The sequence below is a fragment of the Rhopalosiphum maidis genome, chromosome 2 (assembly GCF_003676215.2).
Source record: "Rhopalosiphum maidis isolate BTI-1 chromosome 2, ASM367621v3, whole genome shotgun sequence".
NCBI classification, from domain to species: Eukaryota; Metazoa; Arthropoda; class Insecta; order Hemiptera; family Aphididae; genus Rhopalosiphum; species Rhopalosiphum maidis.
This window is the reverse complement of record NC_040878.1, coordinates 53,563,803-53,586,468: the sequence shown is the minus strand read 5'-3', so window position 1 is coordinate 53,586,468 and position 22,666 is coordinate 53,563,803. Positions and strand designations below refer to the sequence as shown.

Below are 22,666 nucleotides of genomic sequence, written 5' to 3'. Positions count from 1 at the left end.
TTAGTACACTTACTTTCTGGATATGCCTCGTATATGTATATAAGTACTCACTGATTCAAAAATTTAATAATATTGCATAGATGATGTATAATTTGTAAATTAAAATTAAATTACTTTTTACAAAATATTAATAATTATAAAACTATAAAAAAATATCTTATAAATTATAATAAACTTATGGAATTCAACGCTATCTCTTGAACGTTATGCCTATCATTTCACATTTACCAAAACGGACTCATTACTATTAATATTACGGTAGGCTGATTTATTTTTTATCAAAAACATAATTTCAAGAAAAAATTATTAGATCTTATATTCAATTTTGAAAAATTTAAATCCCTAAATAATTATTTATCGACGTTTTAGTGTAAAAAAAAATTTTAAAAATTTAATTTTTCTCATACCTAAAAATAGTTCAAAAAGAGCCAAATCATTACAGAAAAAAAAAATAATATAATAATATATATACACTTGCGTGTAATATATAAATTGATGTATATCTATATATTAATGAAAATTTCAAGTTTTTACGGTTATACATTTTTAAATTGTACCTAACAAAATAAAGAAATTAATCTTGTCAAAAACTGTTTTTGTCTAAAATTAACGATTTTTCTTAATTTTCTTTTTTTGTTTTTTTTACAGTTATTAAGAAAATTACTGGGAAGTGAGAATATTTTACTTATGACTTCCCAAACTACCAACCTTACGTTAGAAATTGAAGTATTTTTACTGCCATAGAAACTGATAAGGAATAATACAAGGCTATGAATTTAATGCATTTAAAACAATTAAATATGCTCTCGTTTTCCAAAAATATGCAAAAAGAATAACTAAAATTAAAATTTTATTTTTATTAAATAAATTTGAACGGTTATTCTTATTTTTAACATTATAATTTTACACATAACTTGAAATCCTTTGTTTTTGTTGATAACTGTTAGTAATTTTTTATTATTAGCAGTTCCAGCTGTGCCTATTAATTAACTAAACTTTGTCGAAACATCTTGTACAATTTCGATACCTTCAGATAAGGGTATACCTTGTTTTTGTAGACGCGTTATAACTATAGGAAAACTTGTACAATTTGAATGTAAGTTAGGTATGTGTAATATGTATGCACCAAATTTCTTTTCATTTGATTAAGTTCAAAATATTTTTGAGCATTTTTGATGGAAAGTATATCATTTTCATTAAAACATTCGACTATTGTCTTAAAGTTTCGAAGTTTTCACTACAATATATTGCAGTAGAAATTCACGTATCCCAACGTATCAAAATAGGTTCAGGGGTAGTGGTTTAGTGGTATATGTACGAGTTGATATCAGTAAATTAATTTAATCTCGAATTCAATAGTATAATATAGTCAATAATACACATTAAGTACCCGACTAAAACTATAATAGTTTTCATAAAACTGTACAAAATTCATAGCTTATACAAATACATATAATATTAATGATAGATTTAATAGATCGACCAAAAAAATGTAAATATTACAAAAAAAAAGCATGTATACATAAAAAAAAAAACCTTAAAACGTGCATTTAAGGGTTAGAGCACGAAATATGCAAAATTATGCAAAATAAGATTTGATATTTGAACTATAAATAAGTCAAAACAAATTTTCGCTAAATCCATTTTATTATACAGTGTAGCAAAAAAAAACATGCAAATGCATTAAATTCACAGCATTGCTCGTATCATTGTAAAATCGTTAATCAATACATTCATTGTTCCACTCAGTATCTAAAAAAATAATAATAATACCTATTACAACTTAAACATAGTATACCTAACCAAGCATCCCTAGTTTCAGTGTCTATATTTATTTTATATTTCCTGAACATAAATGAACAATTATTATTTTTCAGTCATTATCATGATGACTCTATACTTTATACATATCCAATTTTTAAATCTACCTTGTTTTATATGGTTAAATATTTATTTCATATGAATTAGTTTTAAACAAAAATACATAGAAACAAAAACTTGTATAATATAGGTACTTTTGTTACTCGATACTTAACATATTTTATTGGGTTAATAATATTAAATTAAATGATGTGTTGTTATTGAATCAAACTTCAATAACTAAAGTGGGAAAAAGCTTATTAATTGAATTTCACCTTTAGTCATATTTCTTCAATGTTAACTCATACATTTTCATATAAATACATTTTACTATTCCTGACGAGACAAAAAAAAAAAAATCAAAACTAACCTATCGGGTGGTGGTTTTTATTCAAACCAAAATTTATGAATAAAAAAAGCATAGAAAATTCTGTCTGAGCAATATTAATTTTCATCGTATAAAATAAAATAAATATTATAAGTAAAATTTAACTTTTTTAAAATGTTATTATGAGTTTGCATTGAAAAAATATGATTATTAAGGTAAAATTCGATAACAGTTCTTAACAGGTGTTAACAGGTATTTTTTAAACTTAAGTTATTGAAATTTAATTTAGTAACAACACATAAATCATTTTAATGTTATCAACTGAGTAAATATTAAATATAGCGAGTAACATGATAGGTAATAATAATTGTACAAGTTTTTGTTTCTACATATTTTTGTTTTAAACTAATCGACATGAAATAAATACTTACCGTACAGGTAAAAAGATAAATTATGGTGTACAATGAAAATTAATTTTGAGTGATGTTGGTTTAACTTTTTGGCAACTAAGATTACAAAACAACAGTCTTGTAAAAAATACTTTTAAAAAAGTGTTAAAATACAAATACTAGTATTCGCATGAAAACGTATTAAAAATACTTTTAAAATATGTACTTATAAAATAATGTATTTTATAAATACTCATAAAGTATTTGGATACAAATAAAAATGCATTTCTTTCATAATTTATAAAGTTATATACTAGTAATTCATATGAGTTTTAAAAATTTAAATCGATATTTGTTTTAAAAATGGCTCAATTGGTCTAAATTCTAAATATAAAAAATAAACAACTTTTACTGTAATTTTGTTACTGAGGTATAATTTAGTGAAGGGGTGTCTATACATAACTCATTGTACAAAAAGCATTATGATTCTCACGGTCTAAAATAAAATGGATAGATTAGTAGGCTACGAATATACGATTATAGTTTATGTATCAACTATCATTATTTTTATACTCCTATGATTTATACCGTTGAGGTTGAGTACTAAGATTTAAGAATTTGATTACTCCAAATACTTTTACATGAATATTGAATAATGTATTAATGTGTATAGGTACTTAATTAAACGTTATTATATCGTCTCAATGTCTCATTGAATTACAAAAATATTTAAAATCATATTAAAATGATTTGTTATAGATGTTTTACAGCACTAATGAATCGATTGTCTATGGCACAACTGCATCTACTTACCATTTTACCAAACAAAACCCAATCATGATGACTAAGTCACTCGATAAAAATATTTATATTGTTATATTACTTACAATGCCCTCACCAATAATTAATAGGTACTTTAGAATATTTTATTATAAAGTTATATTTTATGTGCAGAATGGTACATATAATCATAGACGCAATTTAGGAGAGGGGGGTGCTTTTCATTAGAAAAATTTCCAATAGACTAATCGAATTTTTGACAGATTTATCAGTTATTAATATTGAGAGAGATCTAAGCAATAAAATTGATATATATATATAAAATAATAAATCATTTTGCTATGTATCAAAGACATCTTTAATATAATATTTAAATTAAAATAAAAAATATATTTACCTGTACACTTAAATGTTTTTTTTTTACTTTCAAGATTTTTAATCTATTTTTTAACTTTCCTCCAAAACTATTATAGCTAAAAAGTTGGTTGATAGCTCATTAAAAAAAGATTATCAAGTAGATACAAAATATGAGATTAAAAATTTTCAAAAAACAATTATTTGCATTATTTGCTTATTTTTATTAATTGACTTAAAATGTAGCGGAGTGCTATGAAAGTGTATGTCATGTTAAGACACGTTCAATTATAAAATTTGAAAATGATTTTTTTTTTGCTTTTTTCAACGATTTTCTATCATATAGTGTCGATGTATATAGGACATTAGGACATGACAGTTGTCACGTATATATTCAATATATAAATCGGTCATTTTTATCGCATGCGATTAGTTTACGAGTTGTCGTACAGGATAAAGGACACTATTGTCATTATCGGCTTTTCTTATCGTAGCCACTAGCCCGCGTTACATTGTAGCCGTTGAAAAAAAAAACTAAAATAACTTCGTATTGTCATACAATTTGAAAAAAATATTTTTACGTATTTAACTAATATTATTATTATTACTATTATTACGTATATAAGCATTGTTTAGAAATTGGCGTATTGCGTATACCTACTTGCACGATGCACCCTCCTCCCCACTGATAAAATTCCTGGCGGCGCCTAAGTATATAAAGTACAAACATAGCGCAGGCCAGTTCCACGGATAATATAATAAATTCATTGTATTATTGTTATCCGTGGGTCAGTTCGGCCCTGTGATAACAGCCACATATAATCTCTCGAAAAAATGATAATATACAGGTTTTTATAGTAAATTCGATAAAAAAAAAAGGTTGGTATTTCGATTTTGGACCTTTATCATTTCTCCGGTCCTAATCATTTTACAGTCTGGAAGTAAGTAATCTTATGTCCAAGCACCTTACACGTGGTTTTTCATAACGTGATTTTTTTCATGACAAATTAAACTTAATTAATAATTAGCTATGTTTTCTGTAGCCATTAGCCACAGTTAAATAATAAAGTGTAAACAATGAATATTATAGTTTTTCAATTATATAATTATTAAATGGTATAAGACTTCAGAAAAATAACACAGTACTCAATTATATTGTAATCTGTAACGATATATCTTGCTATCACAGATTATAAAAAAAATATAATCCATGCTAATATCCCAAATTATTAGTTTAAGTCATATTGAAATGAGATCAATTAACTATATTACCATGTGGTTTCAACACTTTGTATCCGGTACGTACATTTTGTTTTCACCAATCATTTTGAAATATTATCTGCTTATATTAATATACTGTCTATTTTTAAATTTCACTTAAAATGTGTTGCTTTGTGTATCAACTTTAAAGTAGATGCATGTATCACAAAAAAGAATTATTAATTATTTTTGTAATTGAAATAAAGTATCAATTTTGGTACAATTAAAAGTATTTATTAGTAACAAATATAGTATCCATTACAATTAACTGAAAAATGTAAAGAGAAAATATAATATTTCTTCTAAAAAATATAAGTAGATTTTTTGAAAGATTTTTAAGTTTCTTATGTACTAGTCCAAAATGTTATATAACTATGTCCACACCTCTTAGGCATGACCAAATCTTCATTGCTGATGAAGTCAATCAAAATTATTTATCCTTTTCCCCTATATCAAGTACACTAGGGGCTATAGTATGGATAGCATTAAAAATTCTAATAAAAATATGATATTGCATTGCTCTAATTTAGTATCCTAAAAATAATTTATAATGTTACACATTGAATTTGATTACATTGATAATGGTAAAATTAAGCTTCTTTAAAATTTTAGAAATATTTAAATAATCAAATAATTTATTTTATTTTATTTAGGTTGTGTGGTTAAAATGAAAACAATACACTTGCTTAATCTGGCGAAAAATATGATAATATCTAAAAAGATATTCTATACACATTCAAAATATAATTCATTATATTCAGTGATTTATTATACAGTTTATATAAGTAATGAAACATGACATTAATAAATCTGATTTAAATGCAAGATGACATCAATAAATATTATACTTGTAATAGGTAATTATGTATCTATGTTATAGTATTCTTAAGTATCACTTTAATGAATAATGTTTTAGTTGGTGTAAGGATGATGATTAGTTACTTAACAATATTTGTTTTTTCTTAATTTAATTTACTGATTGTTACTTGTTATATACCATTTTTTCAGATTTTAAACCGCTACACGAAGTTGAGTATTATTCCCCCTTTCCCTATATGGTATCATTTATTTAATTACCCTCAGTAAAGACTAACCTAAATTTTTTACATTTGGCTTAACCACAATGGGGGTATGTGGAACAAACCCCAACTTAACCTTTCACAGTTTATAACGTACCTATTTATACCACCCCTGAATTTCTTGATCTTGGTCAGCGTATTGTCATGTACATGTACTACTGTGTTTTATAGTAAATACTAATAACTTAATATACAATTGTTAGTATAGCTCTCTTATAACTAGTCACCAAATAGTATAAGTGGAAAAAATGTATTTGGCTTATAGATAAAGAATATATTTTTAAATTATTACCTATTTTTTTTTATGGTACCTAATTTAAATTAAGTTTTCATTTTTTTTTTTTTGGATAAACATGTAAAGTATATTAAATTATATAGATCTTAAAAACTTCCTAAATTCCTAAAACAATTATTTTTTGTCCATTATGAATGATACAATTGGCAAGTTATGTGATTACTTAGACACCAGATGTGAATGGGAGATTTGTTGCACTTTCCAAAATTAGTTGATCAACTAATTATTTTTTTTTAAATACAGTATAGGTACCTATGAAAGTTCATCGCTTTAAAATAATTAATCCTTCAACATATTGTAAATATAATAAAAACATTATGAAAATCACTAATTATTATAAATTTAAGTATCAATGAACATATGAATTTTTCACTACCAATAAAGTAATTTAATAAATAATAAAAATTGCAATCATGAACTTAATGCTGCTAACCATTATTATAAAATGTTTGATTAAATATCATTTAAATCACTTATGATTATAATCTAAGTTACCAATGAAAAAGTAATGAATAAATGTAATAATATTCGTCACTACCGATGAGGTGATTTAATATTTTTAACTTGATGTTATAAAAACAGATACTATTGAAAATGTAATTAAGTATATACAATTTAAATCACTTATGATTATAATCTAAGTTACCAATGAAAAAGTAATGAATAAATGTAATAATATTCGTCACTACCGATGAGGTGATTTAATATTTTTAACTTGATGTTATAAAAACAGATATTATTGAAAATGTAATTAATTATATACAATTTAAATCACTTATGATTATAATCTAAGTTACCAATGAAAAAGTAATGAATAAATGTAATATTCGTCACTACCGATGAGGTGATTTAATATTTTTAACTTGATGTTATAAAAACAGATATTATTGAAAATGTAATTAATTATATACAATTTAAATCACTTATGATTATAATCTAAGTTACCAATGAAAAAGTAATGAATAAATGTAATATTCGTCACTACCGATGAGGTGATTTAATATTTTTAACTTGATGTTATAAAAACAGATATTATTGAAAATGTAATTAATTATATACAATTTAAATCACTTATGATTATAATCTAAGTTACCAATGAAAAAGTAATGAATAAATGTAATATTCGTCACTACCGATGAGGTGATTTAATATTTTTAACTTGATGTTATAAAAACAGATATTATTGAAAATGTAATTAATTATATACAATTTAAATCACTTATGATTATAATCTAAGTTACCAATGAAAAAGTAATGAATAAATGTAATATTCGTCACTACCGATGAGGTGATTTAATATTTTTAACTTGATGTTATAAAAACAGATACTATTGAAAATGTAATTAATTATATACAATTTAAATCACTTATGATTATAATCTAAGTTACCAATGAAAAAGTAATGAATAAATGTAATATTCGTCACTACCAATGAGGTGATTTAATACTTTGAAAATAAGTTGTTCATTCGTCAACTAAATTGTAGAAAAATAAATAACAAAATTACTTATAATTATTATTTTTGTTCATTGATGAATAAATAATGAAAATATGAAATAATAATTTTAAATTTATTGTTGAAAAATTAGACAATTTTAAATATTATTAAATTACTTATATTATTAGGTATGATATAACTAAGAAATGTAAAAATAAATATAATAATATTCATAGATAGTAATAAGTGGTTTGTATGTTTATATGCTAAGAAGGGTATATTTATATAGGTATACTTACATTTACAATTATGTTAATATTTATATTTCTATAGCATAACAATAAAATAAAAATATGTATATGCTTGAAGAAATTACATATAATACCCATATAGGTAGGTTGTTCTACAAATAATACTAATTTACATACTAAAGAATTTACTTAGGATCAGATTAACTGTCACATAATTTATGAAAAGGTTTTTCTAAAGAAAATTTAAATCAGATTATATAAATAGGTGGAAGATTTTTTATACATAATTTTATTCATATTGCTTTACAATAATGTGTTTGTTATGGAAATTACATGATTAAGAAGGTCTGTTAGGTATTATAAAAGATATATGAATGATTAAATATGAGAATATAACCAAGATTGAACCAAGTATAAAATGGAATGTTTTATGAGAGAATATTTAGTTTGTTGAAATGCATTGCCCAGAGCAGTATATTAAAGATAATGGTCTGCAGCGGAAGGATGCCAAGGATATCTCAAACACATATATAAAAAAAATGGTTTGGAAATCTAATGAAATAGTGTTAGATATAGGATGTGGACCAGGGGATGTAACCTCAGATATTCTTTATCCTTTATTAAAGAATAAGATCAATCAGTTGGTTAGTTTAAGTTATTTTTAATTTTTTTTATAAATAATAATATTTGTATTTATATTAATATTGGTTTTTTAGGTTGGCGTTGATAAATCAATAGAAATGGTAGAATATGCTAAAAAAACATATGGATGCTCTAAGATAGATTTCAAAGTTCTGGATATTGAAAATGCCAATGACTGCTCTTTTTATTCACACAAATTCAACAAAATATTTTCATTTTTCTGTTTTCACTGGGTTCATAATAAAGTTGATTCCTTGCGTAATATGCATTTAATGTTGAAAAGTGGTGGAGAAATTTTGTTAAACTTCTTGTTTATCAATCCATTAGTTGAATTATATAAATGTATGGATGTAGAATGGCAAAAATATATTAAAGTGAGTATTTATATTATTACTTTTTTTTTTTTTGGGTTTATTTCAATTAATATGGTTATTATAATTATTTATTAAGATATTTATATACTTAGTCAAGAAAAACTGAAGTCCCTTGGACATTGGTTCTATTATAATAAGTATATTAATATAAAAAGTTAAAACAAATTGTTATTGGTTAGTTTTCATTTTTTAAATGTATGATTAATCCCAGATAGTACTTGTGAGTTACCGAGTATAACTTGGTAGACTAGACTTTGATAGATTTAGTTATAAACTTAATGGTTTTAACCCATTTAAATAAGTTTTGTGCTAGTAAAAATTCTATGACATAGAGAATCACTATTTACTATATCTGATACTGTGTATAATTTTACCCCTATACAAATTGTATATAACTGTATTTGCTATAATAAACATATAACAAATTATTAACAGGATTTAAAACAAATGTCGTATGATTTGTATTCACAAGATGAAATAAGAGAAATTTTTATCAAGGCTGGATTTCGAATTATAAATTTAGAATCAAGTATCAAAAAATACACATTTCCAGACTTCTCATCACTTTTGAGTAATTATGATCACTATATATTTTTTTAAAAGCTTTAAGAATAATGATTTTTAACTCTTTATAATTATTTACTCTTTATACCTTATTATTGATGCTTTAAATTTAATTTCATGCACTATAAATCACTTTAATATAATATATCATGTAATACCCAATGTTTTATTTTTGGTGTCTCCAACCAACTAATATTTAGGAAATAAATTAACTTAAGTGATAAAATTTACAAACTACACTTATCTATCTTAAATTTCTTAACCTGTCTATCCCTCTTTAAACATTTGGTGTCAACACCGATGTGGTTGGTACCTTTTTTGTACTATTTGCGATACGGTAATTTCTATCCATCTGAATATCAAATTGAAGGTATATATATTATATTATATACTAAATTGATTCTATACGGTATAGAATTTATTTATTATAATAATGTGTTGCCATAAACTGGAGAGTTTAAAAGCATATTGTTATTGGATATACTGATTTGTTAGTATATGCCATATGCTAACTGTCATATATCATTATAGATAAAATTTAACATAAGAAAAAAAAGTTTAATGTATATTTACTTATATGTGTTGGAAGTATGAAATCAAAATTGTGTTATGTCAATTATGTATATATCTATTGTTAACATTTACTTGTCTTCAGTATAGTAGTATACACCTTTGTAAAGTTAGGTACAGTGTTTTAAATAAATGATTCTTTCGAAATGATAGAAACTACTAAAGGTAATACTTTAGCAATACACAATGGTTATTATCGTTATTAATATAGAAATTATCAAACCACTAATTCGTGTATAATGACCTGGTTATGTTTGAATAAAATAACGGCAAATAATAGAATTTTTCAAAAATTTGAAAAAATTCTTGAACATCATAGCCTATATTAAAAATCTAGAAAAAGTAATAAAGTAATGTAATAATAATAATTAGTAAAAATTACTGCCAATCCTAAGCCTGGAAAAGTATGAATGTAAGTTAAAATGTATTCCATAATGTATAGAATCACTTTGGTATATACTATACTATATATATATATGTATATACCTTCAATTTGATATTTAGGTAAATAAACTGACCGCAAACAGCACAAAAAAGGAGACTACCACAAATGTCCCAGAACCAAACAATTTTGACCTATGATACCAAAGGGTTAGGTTACAGATTCAGCCCTCCATAAAAATAATAGGTTGAGAGTCATGTTCTGTTCCATTCTCTAATAATTAAATAGCTTAGAGTTGTAACAATATAAAAAAGAAGACACCTTTTCTTTTATTACATTATTAAATTATTAAACCTGGATATTACAAGTTTTTAATCATTTTTGTTACAAAGTTAGAGTAATTTGTTTTTATTGTATTGATTATTAACCTTGTATATTATTTGTGCTTAATAGATGCCGTTAAAGCAGTAGATGATATGTACAATATTTTGCCACAACATTTACATGACAGATATTCCATACATGTTAAAGATAAAATATGTGAGACACAAAGGGTTGAAATATGTCCAATTACAGGAATAACAATCAAACCATATATTACTATTACTGTGCATGCTATCAAAGATTAAAATTTAAAACAAGAATATTAAATATTATAATAGTTTTTAGGTTACTTTATAACTGGGTTTTATTTAATAATTAAAATAATAAAGTGAAATTTCAATATTTACTCTAAGAGTATTTCTTGGGAACACATTTTTACAAAAAATCAGTTGTATTAGGGTGTCTTGCTGAACAAAAAGAAAATCAGTTGTTCCCGAGAAATATTTTTAACGTACATTGAATATATTATATTATATGAGAAATATAACAATTTGATATCCTCACTTACCTAACTTTATTAAAACAATTGATAAACTAAACTATAACATAAAAATCATGACATTTTTTTTAAATTTGGAAATGTTTTAACCTATTTTAATTAGATGCGATATATCAATCCCATATTATACACTAAAATTATGTATTACCAATACAGACAATCAATATTATTGTATAAAACTCAAATGTTTATCACAATACCAAATTTAAAGATAAAAAAAAAATATTATAAATATTTTAGTTTTTAAGAAGTTGACCACCCTTGTTTGTTGTCATATCTTATAAATGTATAACATAGTAAATATACTCTCAGAATTTAGCTTTCTTAATTTTATTATTAGAGTGAATTAATATATTATCAACCCTAAAAGTATTAAAATTGTCAGTGTTTTGGATGTTTTATATTGATAAAACAAATTATTAATTAAAATCTAAAAATGCTTAATACTTTCAACAAACCACAGACAAAATGATTTTCTTAAGTTCAATTTGTGCTAATATTAAAAATTATTGCTGAACGTACATTTGTTATATTATTATGCCTCATGAGTTAGATTATGCGTTTATGTAAGATGAGGATAACAAATTCAAGTGAGACGTCTTTTTAAACAAATTAACTATTTTACTTAGAAATATAAATTTGATTTATTTTAATAAACTTATAAGTTATAAGGATCATTGGATAACTAACTATCTAAGATATAATTGAATTTATTCATAACATGTTTACTAGAATAGTCATAATAAGATTTATACTATTTATATAAAAAAAACTCAATATATTGGTTTACAGATTAATTAAAAGAATAAATATTCCAATTTAATAATTTAAATCCTGTTCTTAGAGAGTAAAACTAACAGTGTTGAGTTTAGCCTTCTACTATTAAGATAATTTGTATTGTCAAATTAAGACACGAAACCAATAACTTATTTACATTTAAATATAAACAGTATTCTAGTTTTTAAAAAAATTATATTTTAAATATTAAATTTGTTCATTATTTATAAAAAATTAAATAAAGAATTTAAAAATAACAAAGTTATTCTTGTTGCATTTAAATTTATTTTAAGAGAAATTTATGTTTTGTTTAATTGTTGTCAAACCATTACTGTGACTGTATATTATTACTTTTTCAACACTAGATTTTCAGTATTATATATTTTTAAATCCTCAATTTTTACGAAGTGCCATCAATGGGTGGCTTCTTCATTCAAATTGTTCATGTTTTCTTTCTTTTTTTTTTCACATAGCTCATACTCTTATTGTGCCTACTAAAACAGATTGTGTATAACTTGTACCAAATAAAAAAAAACATCAATTTAGTAGGTGATACATTTTTTATAACAATCAAAAACATATTATTTTATTATTCTTAGGACTATATATTTATAACTATTATCTTTACTAATATTTAATTTAAGTTTTTTCACTCTGGACAACCAAAATGAACAAAAAATCTACTAATGGATTATTTTTAATTGTCCATTGACATGCTACTTCTTTAACTAGTTATAATCTTATCGAAGTTTAAATTTCTCGTAAATTTGAAAAAATCCATATTCCTAACTTATATAATTTTTATTCTAACTTAAAGCTGTCATTATTTTCCTCATTTTTGGTAATTTTCTATAGGTATATTAGGAATTTCTAAATCTAGTGAACCCCAATTCTTCTCATTATTATAGTTCAATAAATCTACTTCTGTACTTTTTTCAAGTGTTTGAAATGTTTTTCTGTTGAAAATATGACAAAAGAAAGAATTTACCTAGATAGTTTATTTTACTGCTGATAGGTTAGGTTTCTATGTGTGTTTTTCATTTGGGTATTTTACTTTATTTACTTAATAGATTAATATTAAAATATAATATACATATATGTAAATAATATGAATCGTTATATTTGTATGTCGATACACCTATAGTTGGGATTAGTGATTAGCTGTGGATAAATACCCAACGGGTAAGAAATTGATTTTGGGTAAATATTCAGGTATTTACCCAATCATATTTACCTTTGAAAAATTGGGTATTTATTTTTTTATATAATATAACAATAGTAAGCTTATAAACATTTTATTTGTTTCTGGTTTTAAAAATATTCTTTGCTTACTAATTTGAAAATTTTTTAAAAAAATTTCTTGTTAACTTTCCACATAAAATGTATTTAATTAAATATATAATAGGTATTTTGACTTGGATTACCACTCTGTTTTTAGTATTTTGTATATGAATCAAATGTTATTAAATAATTTTTGTTTGAAGTGATTACCCAAAACACCAGGTAAATAACAAGGGAATTTACCAAAAAATGTATTTACCGGTTATTTACCCTTCACTGGGGGGATAATGAGGTTGTTAGTAAAAAACTTAAGTGTCTCCAAAAAAAAAAATTGAATTTACCTTTTTGCACCTGTGATATACTCAACCGTATATATTATATAAAAATGGTTGTTATAGTTCTCGGAAATAAAAAACGTACAATGGCTCAATGCCATATTCACATATTAATTATAAATCTCTTCGACCATATAAACTAGTTTATTTCTTAGTTTTAAGTTTTTTTATTTTATATCGTTAAAAGGTGTTTTTATTGATTTTGGTTGCTGTTATGAAAAAAAAAAATCCTTTATAGACAATATAATATTTAATATAGCCTAGTCATATTAGACAAAAATATTATCATGGAATATCATAAATATTATTATGGAAAAATCCCATCAAGCTAAAATTTTGCATGCACCTTTATAACGCTGTCATAAGCAATGTGTAAAAAGTCGACCTCGTAATCTCGTACGCGTCAATGCAAATGACCTTTTTTAATATCTCGCTTTTTGTTGGTTATACGATAAAAAGTTTCAAACAAAAATTATAAAGTAAGCAATTATTTACAAAAAAAGTATTCTGACATTTTTACGTAAGAGTTGTTATTACTTCCTTTTGGCTATAAGGCCTACAAAGTACATACTTTTCAGGAAATTCTATTTTTTCACTAAAAAGCCTTTGCGTTAATATCTCGCTAAAACTGGTTGCACAAAAAAAAAGTTTTGAATACAAATTGTGGAAGAAAAATTATCTACAAGATAGGTTTTTTATGTAATCGCCCTTGAAGCATTTACCTAGGCTATATTATATAAACTTTTTATCGTACGACCAACAAGTGAGATATTTTTTTTAAAAAAGGCATTTTCGCGACCTTTGACGGACACGTGATTTTGAGGTCGACTTTTTATATAATATTGTTTATGACAACATTATAAAGGTAGGAATATGCGAAAATTCAGCTTGATGTGATTTTTTTCGTACAAAAAATCTAATTTTACTAGGTTATACTAGACATATAGTAAATCAATAGTGTGCAAATGGCCCTTTAAACATGATTTAGTAGTGCGGTATAGAGCATTAGAGCCATTAAATTAACCAATTTTGTATGCAATCCGGTTTAAGAAAATTACTGAGAGTATAATAGTAGGGTATACAAGGTGATTTTTTTATCGAACAACACTCATTATTTTAAAGCCTGTGCATATGTATAGTTGGTACTATACCGTTTCTAGCATGTGTAGCTTTCAAAAGGAAAAGTTCGAATTTTTATTCATCGGAGTTTAGAATGACATATCGTCATCTATCGTTTTACAACTTACATAATATAATATCTGCATGCAATTTTTTAACTTAAACACTCTCGCATTATTTTAAAAACTATTAACGTTTTCAAAGATAATTTTTAGTCTGCGTCAGCTATAATAAATAGATATTTTAGTTAATTATTTAATGCTTATTAATTGATCATCGGTTAATAATACCTAATACAGTTATGAATATAACAATAATAATATTCGCATATATTGTTTATACCTTATACTGATGAGTGATTCATTTAACGTAAGAACACTTATATTTTCAGATAGGTAACTAACATGAACTGTTAATTTTATATTGCCGAGCTGAATATAAATATAAATTGATCACTTCTAAGTTCTAAGTATTTAAATTACCTTTATAAACGAAAGATTTTTTTTGTGAGGAGGTACCCTTTTTCTAAAAGTTAAGTTGGTTTTTTAGTAGATATACCTAAGATAAGTAAGTTATACCATTTATACCTAATATGCGAAATATGCACATGTCACATACACATCTATATTAATTTTCTCGACTCGAAAGTATCGCCTATAGAATTGTTCTATAAATGTTATTATATTGTCAACTTTCATTATGTTAGTACTACGTATACTATAACAACATTAGAAATCTGTCATAACTATACTTTGTTGCGTCACATGTATAAAAGTGTCTACAGACCAAATAGCCAATTAGTCGGTCACGATGGATGTTTCGAGGATTATGGACCACAACAACCTTTATGTCAACCAAATAGCGAATTCGTAAGAAATCAATAATTCTATCTTTTAAAATCAATTTTAATTTTTCTTCGATCATCCTACGGTCTGTTTGCATTTTTTTGCGTTTAAAATATAATATAAATAGTATTTCAATGATATTAATTTTATTGTGTAGGTATATCATAAAACATAGTAATATATTTACTTGCAATAGGTACTATCCTAAATATTATTTAATATGTTTACTTCAGAGCGACACGATATTTTATGTAATATTAATAAATGTACCTAGGTACATACTAGGTACATATATATAGCTATATACGTTATTCGACGATAACAGTATTTTGTCATGTCGGAGCCTCCTATAGAGAGTCTATTGTTATTGTTGTCTTTGAATTTTTCGTGTATCTACATTTTGATTTTCTATCTGTATATGGAATTGAACTATATGTCTATATCTTTTCATATAAGTCAAATATACTTACATATATATATATATATATATATATATATTATATGTATATTTAGTCATATGGAATACGCTTTGATTGTCTAAATAATATAAAATGGCTTTTAGCGCTCGTTCATATACGATATCAGTGTATATATATACATAATGTTTTAATTTATTCACACACTAATAATCGAAGAATTCAAACGCCTATTTGATTATAATATTAATCATATATTTTATTAAACTAATAAATAATTGAATTATGTTTATGTGTTGATCTAACGATTTTATTGATTAATAATATACAATCCAATAGCGAAAATTGTCCAACCTTACCAATATTATTGATTACGTTAAAACCAAAAAAATTAAAGTATTTTAATAATATTGATATACGTATATTATGATAGTTAATCGTTCAGTTTCTTAGGCATTACTATATTATGTAACGACTCAAGCACTTATTTTTATATTAGCTGTTATTTGTCCAACATATTTTATTGTAAAATGTTTACGACCATTACGAATACAGAAATGATAATAATCACAATAAAATATACAAGATAATAGATTTATAAATTCATATATGTTTCGTGTGTTTTGTTGTTAATGGAAAAAAAATTGGATGACGGTTTTCTAGATGTTATTCTATTAAATACTGTCAAAACATTTATTTATTTAATTAGAAAAAAACAAACTTATTATGTTACAGTATAAAATAAACTTACTTTAGCTATATAGTATACGCGGACTGTTGATCATAACAAACTAACAACAATCCAATACTGACTATACGCCCGTTAACGTACGTCCACAGAGACATGTGGCCGTCATTGTGGCCATTACATACTATTAAATTTGAGGGTTCGATCACAGAATATAATATAAAATAGATTTAATCTTTTCTGTACCTACTTCAATACGGTTTTCCAACGCAGTAACGTACCTATATTGCCTACTTGTTACGCCGTGCATACGCACTACGCGTAACTTTGTCACGAGAAATTAAGTTTTTTTTAAAACTAGGAAAGTCACTGATATGTTTTTTGTTTTAAGTGTATATAGTCATTGTTTTAATGGAAGTGTCAGATTAAATTTTAATTATTAATCATAGCATACTAAAAATGATTCTGAACGAAAATAGCTTATCCTTTATAATTAATGCGTAGTTTATACTAACAAATTGATATATATTTATTTTAAAAATTTCAATGTATTCATGGAAAATGAAAGGAAACACATAGTTTAATCTTCAGTGGTTTTTATTTGGTGCACCTTGAGCGTTTAAACTATCAAATAAATATTTATTCTTAATTAGGAAGGTTAGGTGAATAAAATAGGACAATATTAAATCATGCATATAACGTGTATCTTTGAAATAATGTCGTCCACATCATAGGATATCGTGACTCCAGGAATACGTACATAAGATGCCTAATTGAAATTCGTCTGAGGTAAGTCTAACATTAATATTATATATCTAACTATCATGTATACACAGAATATTTAAAATATTTATAAGAAAAAAACAATAATACATAAAATATGTAGACAGTTTTTAATCTATGAATATAAAACAGAAAACATTTAAAAAAAAAAAAAATACTTAAAAAATCAAAAAACTGCAAAATAAAAGTTTCAAAATGTATTATTATCCAATTCAACTTACGTTTTAAGAAAGCTATGTTTTGCAATAAACTAGATAGTAGATATAATACATTTGTCTATACCATACAGATTCACAACACTATATAATTATTATGATAGTTTAACATAATGTCGTATTACATTTTATAAGATGTTCTTTGTTGGTTTTTTCGGTATATTAGTGACGAAACACTAAGTATTAGTGTAATGAGGTTAACGAGATCCATTTAATAATATAATAAATAATAACGAATTTTAATAATTTAACCTATATTTTAATAATTATAGTACCTAACTACTATATACGTAATTTTTAGGATTGTAATTTAAGAGTTTATTTGACAATCTTTTATTATAAAGCGCTTGTCGTTAGGCTTATGAATTAGTAGAAAGTATGAAATAAATTTAATAATTAATCGAAAATCCGGATTTCCGATTATGAAAATCGAATTTTAGATTTACAGATTTAAAAACCCAAAAGTTGGGTGTTTACCTTTGTGGATTTTTGTATTAATATAATAATTTAATTAAAAAGAGCGATTATTTATTTTTTTTATAAAATCTTAAGTAATCAATCTTACAAACTTTTTATATTTTAAATATAGAAAATACTAACTCAATGTTTTAAAATCCGGATTTCGGATTTTTCCCACTATACTATGAAATATATCTAGAATTTAAATTTCACAACTCGCATTTACTTTTTAACATTACGAAAAAAAGCTTCATATATTTATATGATATTATTTTATAATATTTTTACAAATATAATATTCGTCCAATTGGTATTGGAGCTTGGAGGTAGTGATGTTACGGAAATCTCATATTATTTTCTTGATTTTTTCTTTGGACTTCAGGACATAATAATAATATGTTTGGATAAAATTGTACAATTAAGATACTAAAGTACTAAACTGCAGATTTACTTTAATCTAGTCATTTTTCTGATAATATTTTAATCTGAATAAATAGGTTATAAGTTATAAGTTATAAATACTTTATTTAATACTAAAATAAAGCTTAGATACCGACTAACAGCCTATACATAATATATCCCCCGTCTAGTACATTTCAGCATGACTACTTTAACGTCGGAGATTTTAATACTTAATTATAAATTAATAATATAATACAATACTAATTTAACTAAAGTACAATTAATATAATTAAATATACGAAAAATGGTATTAAAAATGTATTGTTTAATTCATCATCATCATACTTAAATTATTTGCTTTCACTTAAAAAAAAAAACTTATAATAAATAATTACCAACTATTATTAGTCACCGACTATTTGGAAAATATGTTCGTCGATAAATATATGTTTTGTTTTCGTATACTTTTATTTGTTTCTAATAACAGTAATATTGACGAAAGAAGGTTGACTCGTCCACTTTGTATTCTCCTTAAATATGCTATAGGCTATAAAGGTCTATAGTATTGTATGATCAATTACCATTTGAAAATTAATGTGATAATTTTCAGCTATATCTACTTAATATACCTAGATTTTAGGGAGTATTTTTTATAATTACTTATGTAAAATGTAAAATAAAAAAATAAAAATATTATTTGGTCTTTTTTCGTTTTAAGATTGGTTAAGTTTTTAATGTTTTCAATTCTATATACATTATACGTATACATATATTTATGTTATTTATTAGCTTTTCTTGTAATGAATGAAAAGACTCTTAATTAAACGGGGACGATTATATGTCTTAAAATCTATTACTTATTATATTATAATTTGGTAATATTACCTCTCCGATCCTTGTAGCGACGCTTAAGCGCACATCATTACATTCTTAAAAATAAAAAAATAATTAAATTAATAATTCATAGTATAATTAATAATAAATTGTTTGGTTCGTGATAAATAATGAATATCATGTTATACTTTACATTTTAAGTGTCTTAACAATTAGCCGTAAAATTGTTGTAAATCTACCTTTTTTTTTATAAAAATGTTGCTTTCAGTTTGTAATATTATGTGTCATCTTTCAAAATTATATCACGTTCCATCATGTCAAACAGTTTAGTAATCACTTGAAATTATGATTCCAATTGAGTTATAAACTGAAGATATGCTTGTTGAACTTGCAACTTTGGCTTTAAATTATTTATTAGGTCTACAACTAGTCAACAGTTTCTTCACCTTCGGTGTAAAATCTATTTTCGGTTAGCATTCATTCACATGTTTGACACGGTTAAAATGTCAATCGACGGCTTTATTGCCTTATTGGGAATGGATTTTTGACCAAAGTAATAACAACAGTCTAGTTTCATTTTTTGTTATGATAAATTTATAAATACATGAAACAGCTTTTGATACAATCAATGATTATCTAAATCGTATATACTAAGCTATTGTGCTAGTGATAAAAAGTAATTAAATTAAACAAAAAATAAATAAAATAAAAAAAAAAAACAAAATATTATATTAACATTATTAACAATATTCTTTATATTATTCTTATTACAGTGTATTATTTCTTAAAAAAATGCAATGGTTATGAATTAGTCTATAAGTCCTAAATAATCAACTAAAAATTAGTTAAGATAATATTTAAATGCATACTTCATACGTTCAGAAATATTATACAGCTATATACCTCTCTATTTTGTTTTTTTTTTCCATAAAATATCAAGCTATTACCTTTGATAAAACATTCAAATACAAAAATATGAATAACTTTTTGAGTAACTAGATATTTCACTGGAAAGTGGAAATACACACAAATTTCTGTAATTTTGTGTATTGTTGATCATTAGAATTCTAAAGTATATTTATTCAGATAAATTCGAACTATATAATATTTATATTTGATTCATTTATAAAAAAAATCTCAAGTATTTAATAATATAGTGTATATAAGTAGTCCAGTAGTCAAAGTTGCTCAAAATAAGTGGAGAGGTGCCTACCTATAGGTGGCAACATTTATATGTATATAATATATTTATAGTGCTTCTCATGTATAATGGCTTGTAACACGATTATTAGAAGCGGGGAAAGTGAATTAAATCCCCATAAATTTTTGTTTTTTAGTTTAGTTTTTTATCATTTTCTTATATACATAAATATATAAATATAAATTAATGCATATAAATATATTTTAATTTTCAAACATACGAATATTTACTTGTATATATTTTAAGTATCAATGTATGCACAAATTATTATAACTTATAAATACCAATAATATTAATTATATCATTATATCCATCATGCATGAAAATAATGGAAAAATTAAACTTTTTTCAGAATTTAAACAAATTGTGTTTATGAGAAAAATGAAAATTATAAATAAATAACTCTTGCCTGCTTATATAAATATATAACTTTAAATTATATTATCCATTTTTATATTCATATTATCAACACAACACTGTAAGATATTATGTTTAAGTTTATTAAATCTATCTTATCGGAAGTGGTTCAATATTTGAATAATAAAAAAAACTTTTTTCTTATACACAAAATAATAATAATAATAATAATAATAAATAGTAGGTATTGTATTATAACAATTTTGCAAGACTATCAAAGTATCAACTTTACCCATCATAAAATATAAAGAAATTGAATTCTTTATTATGTATAAGTCTATGACTATACCTAACCTAACTATCGTAAAAATAAGAAATTTTAAAATAAACAAAATATCGATAATGGTTCAATACAACACTTGTCAGTTCTTTATCACAATATATGGACATTTGCTATTTGGTTTTTTTTTTTTTGCAGTTATTTTCATTAATTATTACAGACAATAGTACTATTTTTGTTCACCACAATATTTTTAACCATAAAGGATAAACTTGTCTTCATTCGTCATAGACTCCAGAATAGCGTTACAGAATAGTTTCGGTATCATTTATAAATATTAAAATATGGGACTTGTTCATTTTTCTTGTGAGTCATTTTTTACACATGTACTTACCTAAATTTTTATATTTGTGAGTTTAAAAATGTATCTACTTTAGGTCATTTGTATAGGCATATTATTAAAGACGAAGTGACATGTGTGTAATATTTAAAAGACCGAAGCTTATTATTTGCCGATAATCCCATAAATTATATAAAAGTTAAAGGCGGTGTTTTATGTAATGTTTAACTTGTAGAATATTTGTGAATTGTGATATAGTAAAAACAAAAAAGTTATTAAATTTATAATGTAGGTCATATATTTATTGAACTGTTACTAAAATATCAATTTTATGATAATCCATCACTAGTGCGTAGTGCTGATCAAAGGAATACTATAATTTACCCCCCGCAAACCCAGAATTGAAGATACACTACTTCAACTAATCCAAGTATTAAAGCCGGTCAACCATATAAAATATGTATTACACATATAGTTAGATATATTTTAGGTTCATTCAAATTAAATAATAAATCTGTCGTCTTTTGATCGCTGGGCTGACAGACTTCAGTCAACTGTCTAATTTGAATCTATACATTATTATATTCGTTAAGCATGTATGTATCTGCATGCTCGTATATTAATTTACATATTACGTATGATTGTATGAATATTTCTCAACATTTAGCTGCTAGTTTACATCATGAAAATATAGAAATATTAATTATTATGTTGTATGAAGACTACTATTAGAAATTAGAACAAGACATAAGTACACTGACGTTGTAGAGTACCTGTCAAATGTTATCTTAAACTAATATAATTATATTTTGTTAAGTTATCTATCAAATTGGTAGTTGGTTAACAATAATAAATTGTTTACATATAAATTAACATACCTATACA

At 24.1% G+C, this 22,666-nt stretch overlaps 1 protein-coding gene and 1 long non-coding RNA gene across 2 annotated transcripts; both read left to right on the top strand.

Annotated features, from left to right (window-relative positions):
* Nucleotides 1-4,675: 4,675 nt before the first annotated feature.
* LOC113554251 lies at nt 4,676-7,810 on the top strand. Its single transcript, XR_003405247.1, has 3 exons — nt 4,676-5,009; nt 5,625-5,828; nt 5,980-7,810. It is a non-coding gene; the product is annotated as an uncharacterized LOC113554251 (long non-coding RNA).
* Nucleotides 7,811-8,057: 247 nt separating this feature from the next.
* LOC113554250 (juvenile hormone acid O-methyltransferase-like) lies at nt 8,058-11,488 on the top strand. Its single transcript, XM_026958004.1, has 4 exons — nt 8,058-8,678; nt 8,751-9,050; nt 9,486-9,621; nt 11,020-11,488. Exons 1-4 carry the CDS (start codon nt 8,490-8,492, stop codon nt 11,193-11,195), a joined length of 801 nt encoding a protein of 266 aa, XP_026813805.1. The 5' UTR covers nt 8,058-8,489; the 3' UTR covers nt 11,196-11,488.
* Nucleotides 11,489-22,666: the final 11,178 nt, after the last annotated feature.